The sequence below is a fragment of the Phalacrocorax aristotelis genome, chromosome 8 (assembly GCF_949628215.1).
Source record: "Phalacrocorax aristotelis chromosome 8, bGulAri2.1, whole genome shotgun sequence".
Classification (NCBI taxonomy): Eukaryota; Metazoa; Chordata; class Aves; order Suliformes; family Phalacrocoracidae; genus Phalacrocorax; species Phalacrocorax aristotelis.
The window spans coordinates 23815679-23842991 of NC_134283.1; the positions used below are offsets into that span (position 1 = coordinate 23815679).

The window sequence follows — 27313 nt, forward strand, 5'->3', positions numbered from 1 at the left end:
CATCTGCTGAGTTCAGTTAATCCTCCTTCAGTTTGCCCTTTTAGCCCCCTTCCCACCATCTCAGCTGCAAGGGAGGGAGGTGCTGATCCCCTCTCCCTGGTATCCAGTGACAGGATGCCTGGGAATGGTTCAAAGCTGTGCTAGGGGAGGTTTAGATCGGACATTAGGAAGCATTTCTTTACTGAGAGGGTAGTCAAACCCTGGAACAGGCTTCCTGGAGAGGTCGTCGATGCCCCAAGCCTGTCAGTGTTTAAGAGGTGTTTGCACAATGCCCTTAACTATGGGCTTTAACTTTTGCTCAGCCCTGAATCGTCAAGCAGTTGGACCAGATGATCACTGCAGGCCCCTTCCAACTGAAATATTCTACCCTATTCTAGGCACAGCCTCAGCTTGCTCACCCCATATGGACAAGTGCCATCCTCCCAGGCACAGGGTGGGCAGCGAGACTTAAGGAGTAGGGGAGGGCAGGCAGAGCAGCTGGAGGCTGTAGCAGTCAAGGGAAGGTGGCTCAAAGAGTAAATACTCCCCAAAACCAGCCTGACAGGAGCATATTCCCACGCACCTGATGCTCGGCTGACAAACTGTCACCCTTTGAGTGCCTCTCGCACAACAAGAGCCAGTAACACTGTTTAAAGAGAACAAGATTAAACAGCCTCAACCATCATTAACTGAACTCAGTATCTGGAAGTGCCTCCAGCTTGTTTAAATTCCAGTTCAGTGAATCACTGTAAAACAAAAGCTTCTGCCACTGCCTCCTCCCTCTCTTATTTACTCCTGAAAGGACTGCAGAGTTCAGGTGCCTTTATCATGAACCTCTCCCATGGAGGCATGCAGAGTTCTGATCTTCTGCTACCAGTAAGGCTGAAAAAAAGGCAAAAAGTCCCTAAAAGGTCATAGGTGTGCAGAGGCTTTTACCCATTTCTTTAGATGACAAGATGGGAGCGCTAATAGGTTTGTTGGACAGGAGGTTTATCCAAGATTTGTGTCGCCCTGGGAGTTGTTCTTGCTGATGACAGAGGCAGGGACTCTGGCAGGGAAGAGGGTGAGGAAGGGGTCTCGGAAAGCTGTGCTCTTGCTGGAGGGCACCTGTCCCTCTATGTACAAGCTCTCAGAGGTCTCTGTTGCCACCAGTCCTTCATATTCCCCTCTGGCTCCCAGGTAAGTACCGCATACTACACAGCTCACACTGCAGCACCTGCCCCTTGATGCACAGTGTGGTTTGCACACCTCGAGGGCTCTCTCCCTTCAAGCTGCCTTCTCCTTACTCAACCAGGAGAAAGCCTCTTTCTGAAGTCTAGACCAAATAAAAAAGTTGATCTACGCAGCTTGATTCTGTTCTCTCCAGTGGGCATCACTTATTCAAGTCATGTTTTCAGTGGAACAATTTACAGAGAACTCCAAGATGCAACCCAATATTTAAACAGTTCCAGACATCACTGAGGCTGAGTAAAAGGATAGACACGCTTAAAACGCCAGTAATACCAGTCTTAAAACAAATGCTTTTCTATTGGTCACTTTTATTTCAAGAACAGAACAGCCTTTCATCCCAGCTCTCTCCATGAGTTTAGTGTGTGACTCAGGTAGCAACACAAGAAGCAGTCACACCTGTATAGTAAGAGCTCCAAAGCAATCCCCCTTGAGACACTGGCTTTGGGTTTTCCTTCTCTCCCTCCCTGGGTGAGACACAAGCCTGGCACAGAATGTGAACAGCTCCCTCATCCTGCATCTACGCAGATGCTTCACTAGCAGTAATTACACAAATAAAGAGTAGCCATTATCTTGTGGAGTGGGAGCAGATGGCGATCACAGATCATCTAGAAATTGAATTATTGCTATATTCTTACTTACTGGACACTGCAGCTAAATCACTTGGTAACCACCAAGAGCGGCGACAGTCTCGGATTGCCCTTCTGTTATCAGTTCATGTTGGACAGAAAGGTGTGGGAGCACAAGACGGATCTTGTTTAATCTGCTCCCTGCCTTAAGGGCAGGAGTTTTCTCAGAGGGACTGAATCTTTGTCATTTTGATGGAAATAGGTTGGGGCAGGGGATATCATCGGCAGTCTCCCATAACACTTGGAATTCATCATGCCTGCCAGACTTTACCAAGGAGTTCACATATGCTGCTGAAAGTATATGCTGCTAAGCGTACCCACTGCTCCTGACTTGCAACAGGAGCTGCTGAGCCATGTTCACATGGTAAGGAACTGCAGGTTCAAATTTCAAAGAGAGCAGGAGTCCAGTGTCACCTTGAGAGCTGAGCCAGAGCTGCTGATTCATCAGGGAAAGTCGGGGCAAATTAGAGCTGTACGACATGGGCATGGGGAAGCACCAGTCCTGTCACAAGCACATGGAGTTAACCTGACACGGTTCTACTTCCCTCTGCTGGTGGGACATGCTGTGCCAGCCAGCATCCCAGTATCAAGTCAAGCCAGCTAAAACAAGGCATAAAATGAAGCTTAATACACATGAGACCACCTTGTCACCAAAGATTATCAGGTAGCCCAAGGCTGATTACAAGTGATGAGCTCACCGCAGTGTCAGTGCCCACAGTGTCCCTCTCCAGTATTGGCTGGAGAACATGAGTTTGAGAGGATGAGGAGGACTGCAGGAAGAACCTCAGACTGATGGGAAAGCAGAGAAGTCCTTTGCAGGACATCCAGAGACATCTTTGTTAGGCGTCATGCAGCTGGTTCTCTTTCAGAAGAATCTTCTCCCCAGGCTTGAAGGCAGGCATCCCCAGGTAAGGGCAGCTGGCACAGCGGAATGCATCCCCCAGGTAGCACTGGCAAGAGAAAGAAAAGCACCTTCTGTAATCAGGGGAAAATTTCCATCCTCTTTCCCTGTGAAATGTTTTTTCCAGCTTAAGAGACAACAAGCTCCTCAGCATGTGTCAATGCAGAAACCATTTCCCTTCTACCCCCTCTCAACATATGCCCAGCCAGTGCAGTTAGCAGAGCTGTACAGGGCACTGTGCTCACATGGAAGAGGTGAGTTTCCACCCCATCTGGTGTGCTCGGGCATGGCTGCATGCTGGTTTTGGGCAGCCCTTAACCACAACCAGCTTCCCCTGTGCTCCCACAAGGCAATTGTCCCTCAGCAGATCGCTGGTTAGCACACCAGCAGGGAGGTAAAGGTTCGCTGTTTGCTCTGACTCCTACACGGGCAGCACTTGCGCTGGAAGAGACAGCATGCGCTGTCGGGGCATGCGGGCATAGGTCAACAGGCTGAAGCTCTTCAGAAACGACACAAGCAGTGTGTGGAAGCAGTAAGCCAGCTTAAGGAGCAGTCACTAAAGATCACAGTCCTTAAAAAACAAATCATGTACTGTAAACCACAGTATAGAAACAAAAATTACTATTTACATTTCCACAGGCAGATTTGGGCTGTGAGCTCTTCTCCTGTTCCAGCTCCTCAGCCAGGCCACATGTGCTGTAGAAAGATAAAGAAGTCACCTGCATCTTTCTGCTTAAAGGTTGTGAATCACCAACACTTGTTCCAGCCCTACTCATGCACAACAGCCCTCAGTCTGCCACACAACACAGCTGACTCTGGGATTCTCACGCTTTGTTCTTCAACACCACAGTTTGCAGAACAAGTGTTAAGACAGCTCAAGTTTTAAACTGCATCAGAAATGACTCCACAGCACTTGCTATGTGCGCTATTTCTCCTTGAAATCTGAGAAACCAGGGTTTTAGTTAAGGCTGGACAAACTGTGTAGCCACCTTCAAGAAGAGTGTTGATCATATCAGCATGGTAATTTGTAGCAGTTTTGGTGTGGTTATTCTGTTCTCCTTGTATTTGGATTTATGTTCAAACAGGTAAGGTAAGAAAGGACATGAACCTTTCATGCTCTGAAGAATGGCAAGGTGTCTACAGTCTTTCTAAAATCCATCCAACTCTAAGGGTTTAATGCTGCAGTTAAAAGGTGCACCAATATGCTAATCCCAGCACTAACCAGTTCTTGCAGGCTTTCTTTTTGCCCATTTCTTTGCAGGATGGAGCTCTGAGGGATGACGGATCTGGCTTTTTCAAATCCTCTGAATCCAACAGCTCATCAGAGTCCAAAAGATCCTGAAAACACACCATGAAGACAACATGCAGGAAACTGATTTGTCAGTCGGGAATGTCACTGCTGTGTTATGTTCAAAGAAACGGTGCTATCCGTAGTGCTAGCATTGAAGTGCTGCAGCTGTGCCCTCTTATCCATGTCTCCTCTCTGCCCTCACCACACCTCTGGGATCTCAAGACCTCACACAGTAGATAAGATATTTTGCCCTAGGGATGCTTTTCTACCTCTTAAGTCATAAAGCTTCCCAAGAGGCATGACCGAAGCTATTTAGAGTAGGAAAGAAGAGGAGAGAGAAGGAACAACAGCAAAGCCTCACAAAGAAGACCAGATACCATCTCTTCATCATTCATATCATTGGCAGAGAGTGTCCATAGCTTGGCAGCGGCTGGGTCCACTGACGGTTTTCCTGGAGCCAAAACAAAGGAAGAAATAGTAGTTACTCCAGCCTTTGCCCCATCTGCTCCCAAGAAATAGAGTTCAAACAACTTTGGAAAGCTCAGCTTCATATTTTTGTACTGTAGTACTCCCTACCCCGGAGCCCTCTCCCTTTTCCAAGGGATGCTTGTCACCTGAGAGGCAGGAAATCCAGACATTTAGCATACACTGCTCCTTACCTGAAGGACCAGGTTTCTTGGCAAAGGAAAGTTTGAGCTGACTTGAGGACCCCACTTCAAAATTGGGCTTCCTGCCTTCTATCTGAACAATGATAAGGTCATTGCCTTGGTAACCCAAATGCTCTCGGACTGACTGGGCCTCCTCCAGGGTCAACACTTCCTTTTGCAGCTGCAATGTAAAATTTTAGGTTGATCTCATGCAGAGCCCCTTATTTCAACACTGAGTCAAGCATTCCAGTGAACACACAATTGGCATTTTCAATCCTAAAGAAAAACACTACCTCTGCAGTAACTAACATTTGTAGCAGGCAGTGTCCATGCACATTTACAGTAAACCAGGGTAGCTCAACACCTTGTCACCCATCAAGCCCCCAGGAATCGCCATCTGCATTTCAGGGTAACTGCATGAGGGAGCTTCTGGAAGTGGTTCACACATACATACCTCCTTCACTTCCACCAAGCCAGAGAGAGTCAGAGCTGTAGGCAGTTTGGCTGCTGTTTTGATTGCACTATTGTTTCCTGGAAGACACAAAAGCAGGAAGTAGGAGGAGGGAAGAAAGGGAATAGAGGTCATTCAGAAACCTGGAAGAGCAAGAGCTTTAGAGGGAAGTACTCAAGTCACACCTCTGCTTTAAAATTGGGCCCTTTCTACTTGACAGCAGGAGCAAATCAGAAAGAGCGTAAGCAGCTTGTTCATTAAAATAACAGCATGGGGTCACAAGGCCGTTCTAGCTCCAGATCTTATCTATATATGCCAAAACTTTGCTCAACCCAATTTACACCCACCAATAAAAAGGAAAAAAAACCCACCCCAAAACCCAATCAACAAAACCCCTAAAAGTAAACAATGCATGAAGTTTTCAAAACATGAACTCCTAAATGAACATTACATTCAGAAACATGAGATTCAAGAGCCTGTTCTCATAGGCAAAAACTATTATAATAATTGTTTAATCAAGAACTCATTACAGGCTTCTTCACCTGGGCACAGGATTGTACTGAACAGAATCCATTCACCCTCTCTCACTAGTCCCACCTGCACTTTATTCCAAGTCCACAAAATTCCAGACTGTCAGATGTGGCTTTGGAAAAAAGAAACCTCCTCTGCTCCAGGCTTTGCATGTTCTTTGTTCTGTCCCTGAGGTGTTCCCCCCTGCACCACAGAGCTACTGCCAGCTTCAAAGCATTGGCAAGTCTTCCCAACCTGAAGGCGGCATTTCTGCTGCGACTTACATCGCCATTTTCAGCACTGTAGATAGTGCCAACAGACACACCATCAGCACAGATGCTTTTGTTCTTATCAGGTGGCATATCATTTCCCACTTCCATTCAAACCAGCTCCCTGTGCAAGCAAGGCTTGAATGCAGGTCAAGTATATGACAGAGAATCTTTTGTTAACCTCCTTGCATGTTCCTCCAGCTGCCCCACAGCAGGTGCTCTGGCTTTGTTCTTAGAGCTTAGTCCAAACACCTCTACCTTTTCTGGGTAACTATTTCTCAGCTGGCTTCTGAGACAACTTCTCTTGGCATTTGTCACCCGCTTTTAAAATCACTTCAGAAGCTCCTCAGAAACACAACATCTGCAACTATTTAACACTGCACACCCTAGGAGAAGGCCAGTGTCAACTGAGCTTCTCATCATAGTTTAGGAACAAGCCTATCCAGCACTTTTGATAGAAGGAGAGTGACTGCAAACACCTCTGACAGCTACCATCTGAAACACAGGACAAAAACCTTGCTATTCAGATTACTGTGTCAGGAGAATGAAAATTTCTGAGTGTCAATCAGGGTTCCTGTCCTTTCCATTTCAGCCCAATCCTCACGAGAATTGCTATGTTGCCATGAAAGCAAGGCTGATGTGGATTCTCTCACCTGATTCTGTAACCACCGGTTCTTTCAGGAGGACACGGCCCCCCGGCTTAAGTATCCGCGCTATTTCTGCCAGTACCTCCGCACTGTGCTGCACTGCACTGCCTGGTACTACGCCAGAGAGAATTACATCAAAACTGGACTCCCTGTGAGCAGCTGAAAAGAAAGAAAGAGGAATATGGTACAATTTTTCACATATATACACATAGCTTTAATACATTGGTTCTACCTCCCTCCTCATCTCTCATTCTTGCGTACAACAGCAATAACTGAATAAAGACACCAGTCATAGGAAGCACGACCATGGAATATCCCTTTGCTCCACAGCCAGTGCTAAGGGTTAGCAGTAGGTGCTATTGTTGTTTGGAATGCTGACTTACAAACCAAGGAAGATGTCAGCTCACACAACAGAAGCACCCTCTCCCTTTAAACGAAACAGTGAAAAATTAAGCTCGTTCTTACACTGAGACAGCTGGTTAATGTTTTCCACAGACACACGATTATCAGCTCCCACCAGTGCCTGAATTTTAGCCACCAAATCCTTCAGGGCCTCAACCTGCGAGGAGCTGTCCCAAATGACGGCCACACGCTGGCCTGGCGCAACTCCGTACTCCCCCATTTCCACAGCAGCAGCAAACCTGACAGAGGCAGACAGAGGAACGGGTCAGGAGGAGATAGAGAGGAAGGGTAAGTGCCAAATGCAGCATGAACCTCAGCTTCTATCCAGCTCAGAGCCTAGTTTTGCAGGAAGACTGCAAGCCATGCTTAAAAAGAAAAACAACAACCAAACTTACCTGCTTTCTTTAAAGAGTCTAATACGAGACAGACACAGGATTTCTGAATTTCCAGACTAGTGACAACTATTTGACAGTAAGCACTGCCTTTTCTCTCCTACTCAGGACATGACCTGGTGGAGTTGGCCTCCACAGTACAAGAAGAATACAAGGAAAACACGTAGCTTTGGCATATCCAGCATTCCAGGTTGAGGCTCGTTCAACTCTTGTCCTTGGTGGTGTTGGGTGAGCAGTTACACAGAAGGAGAAGGAGAACAGAATGGGCAGTGAAGTGACAGTTTTGAGAAACCTGTCTGCACTAATATTTCATAAAAAGATTGCATCCCTAACAGAGTCTGAAGGAAATCTGTTCTATAGAAGCATCACAATAACGTTGCAGCAGCACCAACTACTAAAACCAATTACCTAGCCTCTTTCACTGTACTTATCCGGTGCAAACCTATTTTCTTTCTAATTTAACACAAGCTCAGAGAACAGAAAGCACCGGTGAGGACACTAGTTGCCCAGCGTGTCTTCAATCAGCTACACACTTACTTCAGGAGAGCCTGTTGTAAGCAAAGCCTTTACCAGAAATCATTACATTACGTATCCTGGGCAATACCTTATTACCACCATGGTGTAGTGAAAGCATAGCTTACAGATATGCTGTACCAAATTTAACTCAGTGGCCTGCAGTCAGGTGTGGAGCAGATTTTGACCTGCTGTTCCTCTGGCTCTGAGTGCTGTGGACCTCCTGGAAACTGCACACGAGTTCAGAATGGGACAACTCTGTGCCTTGTCTGAGCTACTCTGGTAGGAATTAGTGCTAACACAGCCCACAGTACAGAGAGAAAGTTCTTGGATGTATGCTACAGCACCTCACAGTTGGCCTTGCATGCACATGCATATGCAGTGCAAGCTAAGTAACTACAACTGATAGCAATACCAGTAAACACAAGTATTAATCCCATTAAAAAGTCACTTTTCCCAAGACAAGGCTGAAAACCTCAAGAGATATGTAAGCTGTTGAGCTAATTTGGAAACAAACAAACAAAAAAAAATCCAAAGTCACACCTTCCTCCCAGAACAGCAGGCTGTGACCCTTCCTGACAGGCTCACAAATAAGATATGCCAGCAGATGCTAAACATAACGTCAGCACAACATAAGGGAAGAGGCTTCAGCCAGAGGCCAGACTATATCAACAACACCAGCCTGCATCAGTCCCTTGAGATGCAATCTAAGGAAAGTCAGAAGTTACCGTAGTCCTCAAAGACAGGACATGTGCCTTCAGTAAGCATAAAGGCTAGGAGTTATTGTCAAAGAATGCACAGTCAAGCTCTTAATGCAATGACAGGGGGATACTTTTCCCCTCTATTTTCCAGCAGAAGGTGGAAATTATTTAAAATGGAAGATTTTATGTACCAGCCATCTTCCTTTTAAGTATCTCCAACTCTAGAATACAATGACCTAGTCTTGCTTAAGCAACCAAGTGCTTGGCTGGCCAGGGCTTGGCAAAGATGGCGAGCAAGAGCTCTCCTGTCGCACCGGGGCGGATTCCCGCCAGCTGGGATCAGGCTGCTCTGTGCCGCGCCAGGAAGGAGGCCCAAGGCCTGGACCTGGGCTAGGCACGGGTGGGGAGTAGGCCTTATCTTCGCTTCACACACATCTAACAGTCCTTGAGGAACAGGACTGCCCAAACCAGGGCTACGAAGGGACTTTAAACAATACTGGCGGCTTTGAGTTTCAATAGATTAAAAAGATACCGCATTTAGCATGTCAAAACCGTAAAGCAGAGCCTGCCAAGCGCTCCATACCTCGCGATGCACAGCGGGCAGCCTCCGGCGGCCCCGGACGGACCCCCGGGTTGCGGCAGCGGCGAGACAGGCCCGACCGCGGCCGGACAACTGAAACACCTCTCCTCACACAGAAGGGGCAGGACCTCTCAGGCACAGCGCCGGGAAGGGGGTACGGGGACGAGGAACGAGAATTTCACACAGGAGCCCCCCGGCGACCGCCTCAGACGAGGCCGCGGGAGGGTCTTTTTAAGGGAAAAAGGGGAGTATCGCCCAACGTGGTAGGCGCCTCCCGCCGCACCTCCCTCCCTCCCCCCCTCCCCTCCTCCCCTCCCCTCCCCTCCCCTATTCTCTCCCCTCCCCCCGCCCGCCCGCTGAGAGGCGCCCCCGGCCCGCACCGGCCCCGCTCACCTCCGGACGGGCTCGGCTCGGCTCCGCTCCCTGAGCTCAGCTCGGCTCGGCTCGGCCTGACGCCGTCACCGCCGCGTCCCGCCCCCGTGGCGTCATCGGCCTCTGCCCGTTTCCAAGATGGCGGCGGCGGCAGGCGGCCTGCGGCGGGCAGGCTGGCGGCTGTGGCGGGGCCGCGCGGGTGAGGGGGCGGGGGGCGCGGCTGGGAGGGGCGTGACCGAGTCCGTGCCCGCGACCGCGCCCGTGATCGTGGCCGCGCCCGTGGCCGCCGCGGCGGGCGGGGCGGGGCGGGGGGGAAGGTGAGGTGAAGGGCAGAGGCGGGCCGCCGCTAGGGGGCGGCACGGGGCTGCGGGGCCGCTCCAGGCCCAAGCCCAGGCCCCGCAGCCGGGTGAGGCCTCCTTGACAGCGGCGGTGGAGGGCCCCGGGCGGGTGGAGGGCCGCAGCCTGGCCCGTGAGGGTTTCCTTGGGGATACAGTGCCTGGGTGAAGGGGGCTGTGCAGGGCTGGTGAGAGGAGACCCCTCCAGCGGGCCTGGGGCCTGGTGGCCCCTCACACCTCCCTGGCCCTGAAACTGCCCCACGCCTCATGCGAGGGAGCTGGAGGGGGTTTGGGTTTGGGTTGGGGTTGGGGGTGTGTGTGTGTGTGTGTGTGTGAGGTGTTGGGGGGGGGGGTGAGGTGTTGGGGGGGGAGGTGTTTGGTGGTGGTCTCTTTTGAAAGTGTGGGCCGTGCAGCCCCAGCTTATTACAAAATACCCAAACCTTACTGCAGTTAAATTAAAGATTCTTGCAGAGTAGCCGTAATTGAAAGCCACATTGCCTTTGAGTCATCAGAGAAACACACAATGTGCTGTGTTGTATCTGTTGACTGCTCACCCTCCAGAGTGTTATTTGCCTCTTGCCCTGAGCTCAGTGGTTGGCACCTCCCTCTAACTCCCCTCCTTCACCAGGGACCCAAAAGGAGAGGGGGTGTGCTGCAGGGAACTGAGCGCATGCTTGTGTACCTCTTCTCCAGTGCAAGACTGGGAAAGTCCTTTCTATTTGCAATATGTGCCATCTACGCAGTTCTTTTCCTCACAAAACATTTTCACTTTATTTTAACCAAGTAAATGTGAGCTCAGCTGAGACGGGTGCTTCTTGGAAATGTGAAAAAAAGACTGTCTACAAATTTATGTTCTTTTCAGTTGTGTTTACCACAACTCTTCTTCACATTAATTTTGTGTGCTTCCATTTGTTGGAAGGAGACATCTGAGTCTCTTGGTTTCCCTTTCAGTGGTCAGGTGCCAGCTCTCCCCACCACAGCGTCCTCTCCAGGCCTCGGCGGTGCTGAGGAGAGTCTCTGATGAGCAGAAGGAGCCGTTGGCATCTTCCTCTCAGCAGCAGTTCGATTCACATCCAACCGATCACCAGTCTGAGCAGGAACCTCAGGGCCCTCGCCCCAGGTAACTCACTAGCTATTTTTAGCGCTGTTCTGCTGACAGCAGGATCAGAAGAAGGCCCTGCTTTCCTGAAACTTGCATCTGATACTCAGAGACAATGAGATCCAGAGTTAATGGAGCCTCAGACTGCAGCATCTGGAGGGCTGGTTTGCTGTGACAGTGCAAATTCCACTGTCTGCCGTGGAGACTGGATGGGACTTGCTTTCAAGAGGGAACCTCTCTGGTCTGCAAAGTGCAAGCCTTCACTTCTGGATTTTTGTGTAAATCTACACAAAATATGGACAATTTGTTGTCCATGTGCCTATAACTATAAAGCTCCCATTGGAAAAGATGATAGTTTAGCTTTTTTTTAAAGGAGGGAGCATCTGAGGCTGGTTGGTCTCCAGGTAGGCACCTAGATTGAGCCCTCCCTTATTTTTCTCTTCTCTCATGGCAAAGGTTTGTTAAGAATCCTTTTTTCTGGAAATGGAAGGATTTTACAGGAGGAGATGAGATTTAAGATAAGTAAGCAGATCTCAAAGCATGCCTGCACACAGCAGTGGCATCAAGTGAGTGGCAGAGTCCAGGTTGCTATGTTTGATGGTGATGTTCCCCTCACTGTAACAATACCTTCTCATAGTTACACTGGCCAGGGCGGCCAGGAGTCTGAGGACTATGAGAGCGAGGAGCAGCTACAGAATCGAATCCTCACAGCAGCGCTGGAGTTTGTGCCTGAACATGGCTGGACTGCAGAAGCCATTGCAGAGGGAGCCAAGGTATGCGGGGAGAGAAGCAAACAACCGGTTGAAAACTGGATGGAGCTGAAGTCCAAACACAGCCAGGCCTGCATGCTTCCCCCACGTACTCTTGGGCAGTGCACCCTGATCAGCGAATGGTACTGGGCAGGAATTTGTCCCAGCTACTCTGGGATAGCCCTGTCAGAGTTAACTAAGGCATGATGTAGAGCAGTGATCTTAAAGGGAGAAAAACATGTACAGGAAGAGCTTTTTAATGCGCTGCTGCTTTGTGTAAATTCATATAACTTCGTTCACAGAATAAACAGTGTATTTTCTAGCTGGATCCTGCTTAGCAGTGCATGACCCAGCCTGTGCTTCTGCCTTCTTCCCTACAGACCTTGGGCCTGTCTGTTGCTGCCGCAGGGATGTTTCACAGTGATGGCAGTGAACTGATCCTGCACTTTGTGTCTCAGTGCAACACCAAGCTGTCTGAGCTGCTGGAGCAGGAACAAAAATTAGTGCAGCTGGGCAAAACAGAGTGAGTATTGGGTGTGAAAAGACATCTTCCTTGGCAGGCCTTGGGGACTGGATAGACAGAGAGGCCACCTGGGACACAGCTACTTTAAGTAAAAAATGTAATTTACCCAAATAGAACCACCTTCCCAGACACAGAGTTGGACCAGAGGCATGAAGGATATGTAATACTTTGCATATCTATTGCTGAGGCAGGCAAGAGATTGATCTTTCTGGTTCAGAATTGAGCTTAACTTGCATGTTCTTCATACTTGTATTTTGTTTTCCTCACCCAGGAGGAAGCCTACAGATCAATTCCTGAGGGATGCTGTGGAAGCTAGATTGCGGATGCTGATTCCATATATTGAGAAATGGCCCCAGGTATAAAGTGAATATCAAGATTGTCTTTTTTTTGTGTGTGTTTATTTTAAACACTCTGTGGCCTTCAACGTAGTCTCTCCACCAGAGTAGTTCAGGGTTGCAAATTAAACCCGTGCTGGTTTCAGATGATTCATACCCTTCAAGAGGAGAGCTGTCTTGGAAGAAGGCAACTACAGGTGTCCTTAGAACCACTATTTCTTGCAGTTCCGGAAAGGCAAACCTCTCTGTCCTTCACTCCACCCATCTGGGATTCCCAGGGGATAACCTATGTCTCTGCTCAGTCCTATTTGCAGTGTCACGGCAAGTTGGGCTCCTCACAGAATTGTTCGTTTTGCACCAGTATCGTCTGATGCCTGGAAATGGAGAACTACCGCTTTGTTGCAAGAAACTGCCTGCCTAGAGTGCGAATGACAAACCCTTGGCAACCTGAGGATAGATCTGTGAACTGAGGGGGCTCCGTACCTCAAAATTCAGATTTCAGTCTCAAACCTTTCTTCCCAGGGTGAGAAGGGAATTGAATTGTGTAACAAGCAAAGAGTTCCCAACCTTGGGCTGCAAAGATTGCTGCAAAGTCAGCCTCTGTTGTCGAGAGTCACCGCTTGCCTCTGGGCAGCCAAATCCGGTGCTCCTTGCAGAGAGAGAAGACGGGACTCATGTTTTTGTTCCAGATTAGCATAACTTGGCCTGTGAAGGATGTGGGTGGTTTGTGACTCATCTGGCATTGTGTTATTACATTCAAAGGCTGCAGGATCCCAGTAGGGCCATTATAGCTGGATGTTCTGCCCTTGGTAGCTGCTTTCAGTTCAAAGTCAAATTTGGAGAAATGAGATTTGACTCCCTGGCTGTAGGGGCACAGCACAAGCGTGAGTCAGCTCAGCCTGTGCTGTGTTTCTGTGCCTGAAGAGGCAGCTTGGGAGAGACAACACAGTAGTGTTTGAGCTGAGCGGGAAGCTTTGGGCTGCAGTATAGGCCGAGGCCTGAGCTTGGCTGCCACACTGTACATTCCTTGCAAACCCTGCCGCTTGGAAGGACTGGTGCTGGCTGAAAAGGTCTGGGACGACTTCTCACTGGGAGCAGGAGACAAGTCAACAGCAACAGGGAGAAGATAACGGAGCAGAGCGTTGTTGGTCTGCTGTAATGCTACATCCTCTCTTTGACTCTCCCATTCATCTGTCTGCTTCCTTTTCAGGCTCTGAGCATCCTGTTGCTCCCGCATAACATCCCTTCCAGCCTCAACCTCCTCACCAGCATGATCGATGATATATGGCACTATGCTGGAGACCAGTCCACAGATGTAAGTTTTTGTGCTTTGCAAACTGGCTGGTTCTACCCCTCATCACTTCAGCAAAATGATGGGTTGAAGTAGGCGTCAGACCATGGCTCCCTTGAAATGATACGTTTGTTGAATGAGGAAGACATTTTCAGAAGCACCCAAGGGTCCTTATAAGGTATAGCCTAATTTCCAAAGAGACTTAAGAGCCAATGGGACTATATGCAAATTAGTGCCAATGGGATTAGTGCAAATTAAAAGGACCTACTTTCCTAGACTCTTTTAAGTGCCTTTTTTTTTTTGGTTGAAGACACAAAATTGTTGAGATTTTGAGACTAAGAAGTTGATACAGTGTTCAGTGAGCAAGCAGTGTCCCTGTTGAAGCAGCTGTCTCTTCTACCGGCAGTAACATTTCCAGATTTGACTTGAAAGACCTTTAAAGAACCTGCCTAAAAATACCAGTAGCTTATTAAAGCTTTCATGTTTCTGGCAGGAAATAAAGGAAAATTATAACCTTAATTAAAGCAATTAATAAATTAATTTATATAGATGTAGGGAGAGATGGGAAAAGCTAAATCAACCATTTTAACAAACTACTTTAATAAGCTTCTTTTATCTTTGTATAAAAGAGAAGCTACTGCAGTGAAAAATAAATGACAGAAAAATTAAAGGAATATACCAGAAGAGAACTGAAAGACTGTGATTGCATCAGGAACTGCAAGTCCCTCACGGGTTATGAAAGTCAAATCAACATGTCAGAGTCAGTGTCTGCACTGACTGTTCCTAAAGTCTCCTCACTGACATAGGAGAGGTTCTAAAGTTTGTCTTTTGTTTGCACCTTCTGACCAGTTACAAGATTTTTCTTGGGAAGCTGTCGTGCTGAGCCCCCTCCCTCTTTCCCAGTTAAGGGGTTTAATGTCACTTGCAGTGGAGCCCTCTTCACAATGCCAGGAGCTAGGTAGAGTATGCCCATGCCTCAGAGACCCTTTCAGGTGTTTCTTTTGGAGCATGAGGAGAACCAACATGAACAGCTTAGTCTTGGGCCGCTGAGAGATCCAGCTGCAAGTGGCAACACCCCTCATGCTTCTCCCCGTATGAAAGTTTGCACGTTGTGGTGCAGACAGTAGAGCTTTCGAGCAAACTGTTGTTTTCAAAATCAAGGCCAGTGTTTTAATTTCTCTGTTGCTTTGTAATTGTGAATGGAAGAACCAGTATTTTTTCCAGGTACCCAAACAGTTTAATCACTGTAACAGCAGTGAATGAAGTTGAAGACTTGTTTTTAAAAATGTCTGTATATTTTGCCTGCCAGTGGTGCAAGTGCAACTGGAAAAACTGAAGAGTTTGAGTTATTTGTGCATCTTTGCAGTGTGTAACCTCTTGTAGCACATCCTACAGCATTGCTGCCAGCAGCGTACTACTGCCTTTAATGATTCAGCAGGCAGTACTGGTATTTCAATGATAGAATTTGGGAAAGGTGTATCCCTGTGTGCAGGCTCACACAGTTCTGTCCTCTGTGTGTTCCCTTTCTCCGTGCTCATATCTGGTGCGAACTGCAGCTCAAGTTCAGTACTAAATATAGCCGTTTCTCATCTCATCAGATATAGAATCGGAGCTTTGCATTGTCTGCTAGCAGTCTGTAAAGATGAACTCTTGCACCATGCGCTCAGGCTACCTGGGCAAGGGAGAATTCCTTGCTGTCTACTGCAGGTGCCTCCTTGCAACCAGAAGCAGGTGGTGAGGATTTTGTTCAGCAGTTTTAGACACTGTACTTGTGACCTCTGTCTGGTGCCACGGGAACAGCTGTGCTGTCAGATGCCGGTGTTGGCTGGTGGCCCACTGCATCACATCGTGAACTGCATTCTTGATCTGCGCTCAGGTCACACCTTTCTCTCATTTCATGCCCTTGCAGTTTAACTGGTACACTCGTCGGGCCGTGCTCACTGGTGTCTACAACACCACTGAACTGGTGATGATGCAGGATTCATCCCCTGACTTCGAGGACACGTGGCGCTTCCTGGAAAACAGAGTAGCTGATGCCATGAACATGGGCAATACAGCTCATCAGGTAATGTTACGGGCAAGGTGTACGTGCAGCGTCCCCCTTCTCCCCCAGATATATATGCAGACAGACCTGGCTTTTTGATTGTGCAAATCATGTCTGCTGAGAGACTGCCTTGTACTGGTGGGTGATGGCATAAATGCTGTCAGTTCAACATCAATAAATGCTTATGTATTTTCTAGGAAAATGACATGTCATTTGTCAGACTGGCCCAATGGTTAGGAGATGTATATTCCCAGGAAATCTCTTCCATATTTCTTATCTCTGGGTATTATTTGTCTGCGGTGCTTGGCTTCTGTGAGCACCTTTCTGTAGCAAATATGTGTTGTTATGCATTATGTCTCTGTTTTTGGGTGGCCAGAAGTGTAACTGCAGAAGAAAGCGAAAGGTCATGTTTTCCTTGTGTCTCCCAGGTACAGTCAACTGGAGAAGCAGTTGTCCAGGGCCTGATGGGAGCTGCAGTTACTGTAAGTAATGCTGAAACCATCAGGGCTGTAAGGGCAGAATTGTTTCTCTTCCCTTCCATGATGAATGTCAGTATGTTTTTCCTCCCAAATCTAGAGGACAGCATGAAAAAGAATTGTCTTTCATAACTGAAGTACATGTAAGGATGATTTTTCTGGGTAGTTTGGGGTTAGTTCACTGTTTTGTGGTGCAAGAATTTGTGATAGGGTATAAAAAATTTAAGTCTGCAGGGTGAGCTTTAGGGGTGAGAGACAGGTGATCAGAATAAATACAACTGGTCTTGGTCACTTGTCACCAGATCTCTTCCTCTGCTAGTCCCTGTACTGGAGATCTTGACGGAAGGTCCGTGTCCCTGTGGTGTGTGGGAGGTAGCACCTGTCCCTGAGCCACAGCAGGGTGACTTCCTCGGGCTGGTCAGCTGACTGCAGTGTCCTTTAAAGAATTCATTCACTTCTTGGTAGCAGCCTGGACTACTTTGTGTCCGTGCAGGGGGACCCGCACTTCCTCTGGGATAGGAAACAATCCATTGCGTACCCAAAAATGATTTTTGAAGGGCTTCAGGGCTTCCCTGTGATTCTATTTTTGGACACTCCCATTGCACTTCACAGCAACGTTATTTCCTTGTTATCAGAAGTACGTTTTCCTTGTGCTTACCAGTACAAGACAAACAGGCTGAAACATAAATTAGAAATAATTTTTACTGTATGAAGGAGTTCTCAAGAATTTTTCCCACCTCCTTCCCTCTGCAGTTATGGTGGAATCATCCCATATCTTTAGCATTTCTCAGCCTCCCTCTGCTTTCACACCTGTGTAGGCCAAAAGGATCCTCCAGTAGAGAAATCCCTGTGCTCTGTTTGTGCTCTTGTACGTCAACAGGATGCTCTCCTGCAGATTGCATCCCTGCAGTTTGGGCCCAAGATGTCTCCTATTACTGGATGTTTAGTGTGTCCACGCAGCAGATCCACTGCACAGATAAACAGGAGGAACTAGGCTGCTTCTGAAAGGGGGTCGGTTGCAGCCAGCTGATTTTAGAGCAAAATCATCCCAGTTCATTAATATTGGGGGCAACCAGTCCAAAACTCCCACATCTGAGAGCACTGTACAGGTGTGCTGAGTTCTCCCGCTCTCTGCAAAATGGGCAAGCAAGCTAAATGCCTCAAAGACTTAAATTCACTGTTGCCGTCTGCAGCCAAGCTGAAACCTACTGGCCTAGAGAGCAGGTTCAGGTCAGAGGAATGCCTGTGGCTGGATATAGGGCGATCTTTCTCCAACCCTTTTGCATTCACCTCCCTCCCGAGACCACAAACGGCGCCACACAGGCTTCCTTCCTCTCTTTTCCCTCACCCCTGCAGCCTCTTCTGGAGTAAGACTTGCTGCCCAGCAACACTGAGACCTCCAAGGCTGGGCAAAGGCCTCCCCGACGCACCGCTACTTAAACCCCATTCTCCCTCTACCCCACAGATCCGGAACCTAGCGGGGCTGAACCAGCGCCGGTGAGGAGGCAGCGGCGAGAGTCACTGCGGGCCGCGCCCGGCCCTTCCCCGGAACCAATAAAACCGCACCTCAGACTAGCACGGATTCTTTTTTTGGGTCACCGGCGGCGGAGTGGGGTGGGGACGCATCGGACCGGGCGGGTCCTCCGGGCGGGTCCTCCGGGCGGCGGCGCCCGCCAGGGGGCGGGCTCGGGCGGCGGCGCGGGGCTCGGGCGGCGGCGCGGGGCTCGGGCGGCGGCGCGGGGCTCGGGCGGCGGCGCGGGGCTCGGGCGGCGGCGCGGGGCTCGGGCGGCGGCGCGGGGCTCGGGCGGCGGCGCGGGGCTCGGGCGGCGGCGCGGGGCTCGGGCGGCGGCGCGGGGCTCGGGCGGCGGCGCGGGGCTCGGGCGGCGGCGCGCGGGATGCCGTACGCCAACCAGCCCACGGTGCGCATCACTGAGCTGACGGATGAGAACGTCAAGTTCATCATCGAGAACACGGACCTGGCGTGAGCACCGCGAGGCGGGGCGGGCGGGCCCAGGGGCGAACTGGGTCGCGGTCGACCCCGGTGGCGGAGCTCGGGGTCGGGCCCCCGCAGGCCTCGCTGCTGCCGGGTCGCGGCCTAGTGCGAGCCCGGTCAAGGCCTCCGATCATGGCTCCAGGCCGCGGCCAGCGCCCCCTCACACGTCCCCGCGGGTGAGTCGGCGCGTCGCCGAGCTCCACGTTCCCTCTTGCCTAAACATGGGTGTTTCTCTCCCTCAGGGTGGCAAATTCCATTCGAAGAGTGTTCATCGCCGAAGTCCCCATCATAGGTACCACCTTCCGCGTACCCTCGGTCACGGTCCCTTGGGCTGTGCTCCCCGGTACTCCCATTGCTTCCCCCTCTGTCTCCAAGCCCACCTTACCCAGTGTTTAGCCAGTGCTATCTATTACCGGCCGCAGTCTCAGCTTTGCTGTGGTCTCTAACATTTTTCTGTGCTCTCACGAACTGGTTGCCTTTTCCCCACAGAAATATTTCTCAGCTTGTGACTTTTGTCATGTGAGTTTTGAACACTACTGTGTTCAGTTTTGGGCCCCTCAGTTCAAGAAAGACATTGAGGTGCTGGAGCATGTCCAGAGAAGGGTAATAAAGCTGGTGAAGGGTCTGGAGAACAAGTCTGATGAGGAGCGGCTGAGGGAGCTGGGGTTGTTTAGCCTGGAGGAGACTGAGGGGAGACCTTATCGCTCTCTACAACTACCTGAAAGGTGGTTGTAATGAGGTGGGTGCTGGTCTCTTCTCCCAAGTCACTAGTTATAGGATGAGAGGAAATGGCCTCAAGCTGCATCAGGGGAGGTTTAGATTGGATGTTAGGAAAAATTTCTTCACCGAAACAGTGGTCAGGCATTGGCACAGGCTGCGCAGAGAGGTGGTGGAGTCATCATCCCTGGAGGTGTTCAAAAACTGTGTAGACGTGGCACTTCAGGGCACAGTTTAGGAGGCATGGTTGTGTTGGGTTGGGATTTGGACTTGATGATCTTAGAGGTCTTTTTCCAACCTTAATGATTCTATGATTTTTCCTCTCTGCAGCCATCGACTGGGTTCAGATAGATGCCAACTCCTCTGTGCTGCATGATGAATTCATTGCTCACAGGCTGGGTGAGTGCCGGGCGTGGGGAGGAAGACAAAGACGAGCAGCAGGGCAGAGGTCATGGGTGAAATTGGTCTAGAGGTGCTGGAGCACCTTTGCCAGGAGGCTGCTGTTCTCCTGCCCGTCTTAGCAGAAGGGTTGCTGCTCCCACGGCCTCGCTTAGATATTCCCCCGATTTCCGTCTTCCCTCAGGTCTCATCCCACTCACCAGCGATGACATTGTGGATAAAATGCAATATTCCAGAGTAAGTCAAGCAAAATATTGCAGGTGCTTATTTTAATGGTGGTGGGTGTCTGATCTGATGGGAAGCACTACTAATTTCTTGCTGGGAGAGGTTTGGCATAAAGGTCTTGACCCGTGTCTGTCCCAGGACTGCACATGTGATGAGTTCTGTCCGGAGTGCTCTGTGGAGTTCACCCTTGATGTCCGGTGCAATGAAGACCAGACTCGTCATGTCACATCCCGTGATCTCATCTCCAACAATCCCCGGGTCATACCGGTCAGTGAGTCTCCTCCCAATATTCCTGTTGAGGCAGGGGTGGCGAACACATGGGATGTGGACAAAACAAGGCCTTTGAGAATGTTTCATGTTGCCAAAGCCTCACTTAAGACATAGTGGGAGAGCAAAGCAGGAATATCTGCAGAAACAGTGAGTGGTGTGTGCCAGTGCCCTCCTCTTCTTCACCTTGTTGTCCTTCATTTGCTGTCTGAAGGCGAGCCAAAACAGTATGGCCTTGTTAAAGCCTCATCCGGCATCCCTCATCTCAAACTCCTGGGAGGCTTTGGTGTAGCCCCTCCATCTTGCCCTGAATCCTCGGAGCGTGTGTGCTTGTGTCCTGCTGCCATGTCACTGTGATCTGCTGCCTACTTGCTGCCGGGGCTCAGGCAAGGTCAGCCTCTTTGAAGGCTTGGCAGCAACCCAGAGGCCTCTGGTTTTCTGGTTCTTGGCTTTCAGCACCGCAAGGTGTGAGAAGCCCGGGCCAGGGCACTGCTGCTAAATGGCTCTTGCCCAGTTGCTTTGGGGAGGGCTGGTGGAGCCAAAGCAGAACAGATGCAAAGGGGCTTAATGGAGAACGTTTTAAAGTGCTATTGAGGCTGCATCCAGACGTCACCACAACCTGGGGGCTGCTTCTGGTGGCTGGTGACAGTCTGCCTGGTTAAAGCCCAGCTGTAGCCCGCTGTGTGCTACCTGCCAGCAGTCATGGGATTGACTTTGGGCTGTGTCACAGAACCATGCGGCAGGACTGGGCTGGGCTGGAGCGCTCTGCATCCTGTGGGGGGGAGCAGCTTGGGAGGTGAGCAGGCTGGTGGAATGATAGATTGCATACCTAGCTGCAGCTGCCTGAGTTGTCCCACTTTCCATTAAGGTGGGCTGGATTTGTTGCTGTTAAGTCACTCTAGAGTGGTTCTTTGCAGTCTCTGATTTTTGTAAGCAGCTGCTATTTGATGTGGGGGAGAAAGGTTGGTCTTGCCATTAATTTCCTTGCTTTGTTCTTCTGCAGGTAACATCTCGGAGCAGAGACAATGACCCCAATGACTATGTGGAGCAGGACGGTAAGTGGCTCTTCACTGGGGAATAAGAGCTGGAGAAGGCAATTAATTTTTTTTTCAGGCTCTTTGAACTCATTCTTCCTTTACTAGCTGTGTAACTGTAAGGCAGCTGTAAAGCTGGCAGTTGAGAGACACTGGCATCCCTGAATCAGTGGGGTTAGCATTTTGTCTTAATGCCACTTAAAGGTTATCCCCAGAACTAAAGTTCTGTGTCAGAGGGTGCTTCTCTCTCCTTGTGAGATCTTAGAGACAGCAAAGATACAAAATGCTGCACTGTCTACTGTTGCCTGGGGGCCTGAGCTCTGCCTCTGGGCGTATGTGCAACTCCTTTTTACTTAGCAAGATGTTTCCCAGCTTCTCTGGGGACACAGATGAGCCCCTCTAAGAGTGAAGCGAGCCCTGGCTTCTGGTGACATCTTCCCGGGTATGAAAAATTGCTGCCTTTGCCCTAGTGTGATCTGCCCACTCATTTCTCCTCTACAGCCTTCTCAAACAGGCATGTTCTTTTCTGCAGACATCCTCATTGTGAAGCTGCGGAAGGGCCAGGAGCTGAGACTGCGAGCCTATGCCAAGAAGGGCTTTGGCAAGGAGCATGCCAAGTGGAATCCCACGGCAGGTGTAGCCTTTGAGTATGACCCAGACAATGCCCTGAGGCACACAGTGTACCCCAAACCGGAGGAGTGGTATGTCCTAATGTCTGTCTGGAGGGACTGGAAAAGATTTTTCTAGCAGGGACCTGCATGTGAGCCCTGGGGATAATTTGGGTCCATAAGTGATTGTTAGTGTGCCTCTCGCTTCCCCTCGCACAGGCTCTGCTCCTGTGTTAGTCACTTGGTTGCAGCTGCATGCAAGGTGGACTGGTTTGTGGCCACCTCTCGCCCTCTCCTCGCATGTTGTCACTGCTGTTTTGCCTCGCTTGCTTTTGTGTTCTTCACAACTTGTTCCTGTTTCTTCTTCCCTACACAAGTGGTATGTAAATCAGGGTAAGGTCTGAGGAAGGAATAGATCCACGTGAGGTGGAAGAGGTTGCTATGAGAGCAAGGAGTAGAAGGTTAGGTTGCAAGGCTGATTTTGCAGCCCTGTTTGTTTGAGGAAGCCTCATGTGTGGCTCTAATTTCACCCATACCTCTCCTCACTCCTGGAGCGTGAGCTCTGGCAGTGGAGTTTTTCTCTCTGGCCCTTTCCTCTGCTCTGACTTACCATTCTGTACCCATAGCACAGTGGGTCTCATCTAAAAGTCATGTGATTTTGTTTTTGGAAAGCTGCTGCCCTACTTTGGTCAGGATGAGGACTTTACCTAGCAGCACTTTTCCATGCGTAAAACCTGAGCTGCTCCTGGCTCTGCATCCCTGTGACCACCTAGCAGACATCCTGTCCTTGAGCGTGCTGGAGCCAGCAGCAGAGTGAGGAACCAGGTGCTTTAGCCAAGGCAGGCTGAGAGCAGGGACTAGGGTGGGTGGTGGCTATGCTGCCATAACAGCAGGGCAGCAGCCAGAGCTCCATTCAAGATTGGGAAGACCTCAGTACAGGAGCGGGATTTGGTTCAGGGACCACAGAAGCTAGGGCTGAGCAAGTGGGTACAAAAGCCTGAGCAGAGCTGCAGCTGAAGAAGTGGCTGAGCAGCAGAAGGGGCTCAGTGGGTTTTGCTCCTGTTGCCGCCAGGTCCCGCTCTGCCAAATTTCACTCTGCAAATGGCTGCAAGCAATAGCAGGCAGGTAGTGGGCTGTTGTACTTACACAGTCTGCTTTGAGCCTGCACGCTCTGACACATCGCAAAGCATAGTCTTGCGCAGTCCCTTGCTAAGGGAGTGTATCAGTAAACTAAATTTTAAAATATAAATATAAATTAAATAAAATTTAAAAATAGTAAACTACTTTTTTAAAGTAAAAAAGTTATCAGAAAACGAGCTTCCCAGAGGTGCAGTTAGCCTAGACTTCACACCTCAGCCGGACTGCCAGAGGCTTTCTACTCAGGAGCTATTGTGGAGATCCTGTGCAGCTAAGTTTGCACTCAGGAGACTTGAGAAGCCTTTTGTCACCAAGGGTGGAGTTGCAGGTGAATCCATAACATGCATGAAATAGTCTGGGATCTGCCTGCAGCCATCCTGGCTCTGTTTTACAGATGGAAGGAGTGAACCCCACTTCGCTTTGATGGTCTCTGCAGGGCACGTTCGTGGGTCCAGTTAAGTCAGTCTGGGTGAGAACGGGACATGGCAGGCATTCGGCTCCTTCAGCACCTCATCAGGGTGGTGCTCTGGGATCTGCAGTAGGAACCAGACTGGCTGGTATTGCTGGAAATTTTGACATGGGCATTTTCTTTAGCAGTGATAATCTGTACATGTGGACTGAAGCTGGACTTTGGGAACTGCCAGCTACAGACCAAGCTGTTGGGGCAGGAGGAAAGTCTGTGAGAGGCCGGTTGTGGTGAGGTGGTGCAGAGCCAAGGAGGATGCTGCTTGGCAGTGTTGTGGTCAGGAGCACATCACAAGAGTTGATGTGCTGGCCTGTTCTTTGTCAACAGCAGTTTTGGGGTGGAGCTGGGTATTTTTGAAGTTTCCAAATTATTTGTTGCAGGTAAATTGCCCCAAAGTTTAGTTGATTGTCTGAGTTGATTCGATGCTTGAGAAGCAAGAATGTCTGTAATGTGGAATTTCAAATCAGGATCTGAAATCATTTTAGGGTTCATTTTGGTGCTGTAAAAATTCTCTGCTCTAATTTCTGTAACGCTAGATAGTAAGTCTTTGACACTGATGAAGTGACAAACTCAGAATACTGCTTTGAGCTGGACAGACAGATGCCAGGCAGGCTGAAGTATCATTGGGTTTGCCTTCTTTTTGGATGGGGAATGTCACAGTGTGAGTTTAGGAGAGATTGGGCTTTTGGAGATGTTGGTGTCACAGAGAACAGCCCCAGGTGTGTGGCTGAGCATGTGTACCTTGGCAATGAGGTGGTTCCCTGGCTGGGTGGCCCAAGGCAGCTGCTAATGTGGATTCTTTTGTTCAGTGGTAGTCAGCTGCCTCTTCAGGAACCTGGTGTGTTATACAACAAGTTGGGTAACTGGAAACAGTTTTTGAGAAGTTCTTGACAAAATGTATGTAGAAGTTGGAAAAATCCCAGAGAAGGATTGCCATTGGAGCTGCCTCTTCCCTGATGATACATCTGTCTTCCCAAGTTAATCTGATTCCCCATGAAGACAATACAGAGACAAAGGCCTCTGCTGTCCAAGGCTAGCTATTATTTTTGGCTTGGTTTTACATGCTAGTTGCTTTTTTGAGGCTGTTGGCAGAGCACTGGCATGCAGCTGGACTCTCAAAGGAGTTGTGGTGGAAGCCTCTGCCCTTTTCTTGGTCATGGGTGATTTTGCAAGTAATGTGAAGACCCAGCTCCGTTAATGCTTTATCTCTCTCAGTGGTTTGTTACAGACAGAAGATTTGTTTGGGAAGCGCAGTTTTATTTTATTTAAGGCAGCTGATGATAGGGTGCTAGGATCAGTCTTTTTTGACATCGCTGGAGCAGTGGAAGGCCAGCAGAAGACCTCAGTGCGCATGGGATTTTCTGTGCTGGCTTCACAGACAACTCAAGGTTTGGGGTTTTCTTACATGGATTAAGTGTTTCCAAACAGTCTCTCTGGTATGATGCTCTATAAGCCAAGGGATGGAACGGGTAAGGAGATGTGTTGGCCTAGATGGCGCACGGGTATTGCAGTGGTTTTGGTGGTGATGTGTATAGTGGAGTGGAGGTGCAGAACATCAGGATGGGGCTCACTAATGCAGCTGGTGTCTGAAGTACAGGAGATCGTTTCCCGCTGGGCACAGGCCAACCAAGCCTTCCCGTCTCAGCTGTGCTGCACAGACTGAGTGCTAGAATGCTCTGGTGTTTTCCTGACCCAGTGAAAAGTAGAAAAAAAACCAGAACACAAGGTCCATTACTCTATAAGCAGTGTCCAGGCTTTGTAAGCACAGGCCCTTCAGGCATTGGCATCCCTTCACTGTGAGCACCTGCCAGATTGTACCGATGTAGGTCAGTGGAGCCACAATACCCTGCACAGGGCTCATGAAGTGTGGGCAGAGCAGGGCTGATCCTCTTCCTCCTGCACTGCTGGGTGACTGTGTGACATAATGAGGAGCTAGAAAGGGCAGTGTGGGACTGAACTTTTTTCTGTTACTTGATTTTTTGATGGCTGCTCGTTTGCCTCCTGGTTGTGAGCCCCAGCACTCACTCTCTGGGGCCAAACAGTGCCACAGAGTGCCTGGGTGCTGTGGGGCCAGGTTAGAGCGTGGGCTCCGTGCTAACCTTTCCTGCTCTTTGATTCCAGGCCCAAAAGTGAGTACTCTGAGATTGATGAGGAGGATGCTCAGGCTCCCTATGACCCCAACGGGAAGCCAGAGAGGTAAGAAGCTGAATGCGCTGCTGCAGCTGGAAAACAGAGATCGGCTGGGTACATCTCATTGGCTTTCATTAATACCAGAGTATCTACTCTGTGCTGAAGTTTGCCAGCCCAGGAAGCTGGTGTTCCCTGAAAACCAGAGCAGAAGTTGGAATTAACTGGTGATGTGCCCAGGCATTTTCCCCTCTGGGAGATACCAGATGGTTCTCCTGAGTTCATGTTATCAAGTAGGGTAGTGCAGCACTTGGTGAAGTGTGAGGCCTGTGGGGGAAAATGGCTTAGGATATTTATTCACCCATGTGGGTCTCTTGTGCTCTGGTTGCTGGTGGTACCCCCTGTTCCGCGTTACTTGCACTACAGAAGTGCCTGCAGCCAGTCTTACTCCTAGTGTGGGCCTCTATGCTGGCTCACAGGTCACAGTGCTGAATGGAGAAAATCTCTGAAGTGCTCTTGCAGCCTGTGGAGTCACGAGTGTTGGTGTGATAGTCATAGAGAGGCAGTGATGGCGGCTGCCTGGTTGGGATTCCCAGCAGATCTCCCTGCGGTGGGTCAGGACAGACTGGAACTGCTTTGTGGATGCTCTATGGTTTTGTACCTCCTCACAGAGCAGATTCTGACTTATCCCCCTGACTTGTAACCTCAGGTTTTATTACAATGTGGAGTCCTGTGGTTCTCTGCACCCAGAGACCATTGTTCTCTCCGCGCTGTCTGGCCTGAAGAAGAAACTGAGTGACCTCCAGACCCAGCTAAGCCATGAGATTCAGAGCGATGTCCTCACTATAAACTGATGTGGCCCCTTGCAAGAGAGCACTCGGGTGAGTGATGCAGAAGGTTCCAGCACTCTGGACCGAGGCTTTTGCCTCCCCATCTTCCTCTGCCTTTCCTGGCCCAGCCCTGCTGGTCAGCGACACCTCTTCCTTGGTCCCCCTCCCCAGGGAAAGCCATCATGATGTGTATGGTAAAGCAGGAAGGAATCAGTGGTCATCTTTGCTGGGACAAGCTTTGTCTCTAAGTGGTCCCAGAGCTTTAGGCCAGAGTTTTGGATTCCGGCTATGCAGTGTTGGGGATTGGGAAGCATGTACCTCAGTTACACAACCCTACCTTATTTGCATGTCCATTCCTTACTGTGCTGAATAAAGCCTTACCCACCGTGTTCTGTCATCCCTGAAAGCTCATCCGGGGCTGTGGCAGATGTCACATCATTTACTTCCCTCCAATAGACATTAACTTAATGAGATCTGCTCTGGAGGCAGCATTGCTCTCAACTGCTGATTTCTGCTCTTGACATTATCTCCTAAGGAGACCAGAACCCCCTCAAGCAGGTAGCCTGTCATTTACCGATCCAGTGCTACGTTTAAAGCAGATGTTTGAAGCTGGGCTGGTAAGTGAGATGTTGCAGAAGGCAGTGCTGCAGGGGAGCCCAGATGGGCCAGGCAGGCTTAGCTGTATTTAAAGACTCCATTGGAGCAGGCTCTACCTATGTGCTATATAATCTTTATGTTAGGAGCTGGGATGGCAGGGATTCTGTCATTAATAACCCCTGTCTGACAGCTGCTGCTGTGCCCACAGCCCCAAGGTCGGTTGTATGCTGGGCCAGAGCTTGGTGTGGGTCCTAAACCATGACCACTGTGGCAGCGGCTGAAGGACTCCAGCAATTGCCTGGGTGACCATTTCTCCTCCCCTCTGTCAGTGACCAGCAGGACTTGGGATGAGCTTCTCAGTGACACTTTCCTGGAGAGGTCTGCGTCTTCCGTACTGTGGAAGGGAGGGGAAGGTGTGTGTGCCACTGTGCTTGTCCCAGTGTGGACGTGAAGCATGGGAGTGGCTTGGGGAGCAGGAATGGGTGCTCATGCTGAGCTGGAAAGGGCAACCCAAGTCAGTGCTGCTTTCCCTTTTAGGGAAGAGCTGCTG

At 49.8% G+C, this 27313-nt stretch overlaps 3 protein-coding genes across 5 annotated transcripts; 2 read left to right on the forward strand and 1 right to left on the reverse strand.

Annotated features, from left to right (window-relative positions):
* Positions 1–1479: 1479 nt before the first annotated feature.
* Positions 1480–9659, reverse strand: CIAPIN1 (cytokine induced apoptosis inhibitor 1). 2 transcript variants are annotated; one of them, XM_075101970.1, is made up of 9 exons: positions 9533–9659; positions 7017–7192; positions 6558–6710; positions 5129–5205; positions 4687–4855; positions 4405–4478; positions 3959–4074; positions 3366–3432; positions 1480–2785 (listed from the first exon to the last, which is right to left on the reverse strand). In XM_075101970.1, the coding sequence occupies exons 2-9, from the start codon at positions 7171–7173 to the stop codon at positions 2675–2677; spliced, it is 924 nt and encodes a 307-aa protein (XP_074958071.1). In that variant the 5' UTR covers positions 7174–7192; positions 9533–9659; the 3' UTR covers positions 1480–2674. The 2 variants fall into 2 exon arrangements, with proteins under 2 accessions (XP_074958071.1, XP_074958073.1); XM_075101972.1 differs by lacking the exon at positions 9533–9659 and adding an exon at positions 9143–9434.
* COQ9 (coenzyme Q9) lies at positions 9598–17938 on the forward strand. Its single transcript, XM_075101969.1, has 9 exons — positions 9598–9710; positions 10798–10966; positions 11583–11718; positions 12075–12217; positions 12489–12573; positions 13763–13867; positions 15753–15908; positions 16316–16369; positions 17829–17938. The coding sequence occupies exons 1-9, from the start codon at positions 9650–9652 to the stop codon at positions 17862–17864; spliced, it is 945 nt and encodes a 314-aa protein (XP_074958070.1). The 5' UTR covers positions 9598–9649; the 3' UTR covers positions 17865–17938.
* Positions 17939–18157: 219 nt separating this feature from the next.
* POLR2C (RNA polymerase II subunit C) lies at positions 18158–26555 on the forward strand. 2 transcript variants are annotated; one of them, XM_075101973.1, is made up of 10 exons: positions 18171–18344; positions 18599–18648; positions 19404–19472; positions 19657–19709; positions 19836–19964; positions 20968–21019; positions 21531–21699; positions 25331–25405; positions 26046–26217; positions 26338–26555. In XM_075101973.1, exons 1-9 carry the CDS (start codon positions 18259–18261, stop codon positions 26188–26190), a joined length of 828 nt encoding a protein of 275 aa, XP_074958074.1. In that variant the 5' UTR covers positions 18171–18258; the 3' UTR covers positions 26191–26217; positions 26338–26555. The 2 variants fall into 2 exon arrangements, with proteins under 2 accessions (XP_074958075.1, XP_074958074.1); XM_075101974.1 differs by having other exon boundaries at positions 18158–18344; positions 26046–26555.
* The last annotated feature ends 758 nt before the right edge of the window (positions 26556–27313 follow it).

Coding starts and splice junctions, on each gene's coding strand:
- COQ9 (XM_075101969.1), top strand. CDS start 9,650: ATGGCGGCGGCGGCAGGCGGCCTGCGGCGGGCAGGCTGGCGGCTGTGG. Junction 10,967..11,582: donor CCTCAGGGCCCTCGCCCCAG/GTAACTCACTAG, acceptor ACCTTCTCATAG/TTACACTGGCCAGGGCGGCC. Junction 12,218..12,488: donor GTGCAGCTGGGCAAAACAGA/GTGAGTATTGGG, acceptor TTCCTCACCCAG/GAGGAAGCCTACAGATCAAT.
- POLR2C (XM_075101974.1), top strand. CDS start 18,259: ATGCCGTACGCCAACCAGCCCACGGTGCGCATCACTGAGCTGACGGAT. Junction 19,473..19,656: donor ATTCATTGCTCACAGGCTGG/GTGAGTGCCGGG, acceptor GTCTTCCCTCAG/GTCTCATCCCACTCACCAGC. Junction 21,020..21,530: donor TGACTATGTGGAGCAGGACG/GTAAGTGGCTCT, acceptor TCTTTTCTGCAG/ACATCCTCATTGTGAAGCTG.
- CIAPIN1 (XM_075101970.1), bottom strand. CDS start 7,173: ATGGGGGAGTACGGAGTTGCGCCAGGCCAGCGTGTGGCCGTCATTTGG. Junction 6,711..7,016: donor CATTAACCAGCTGTCTCAGT/GTAAGAACGAGC, acceptor CTTTCTTTTCAG/CTGCTCACAGGGAGTCCAGT. Junction 4,479..4,686: donor CAAGAAACCTGGTCCTTCAG/GTAAGGAGCAGT, acceptor TTTTGGCTCCAG/GAAAACCGTCAGTGGACCCA.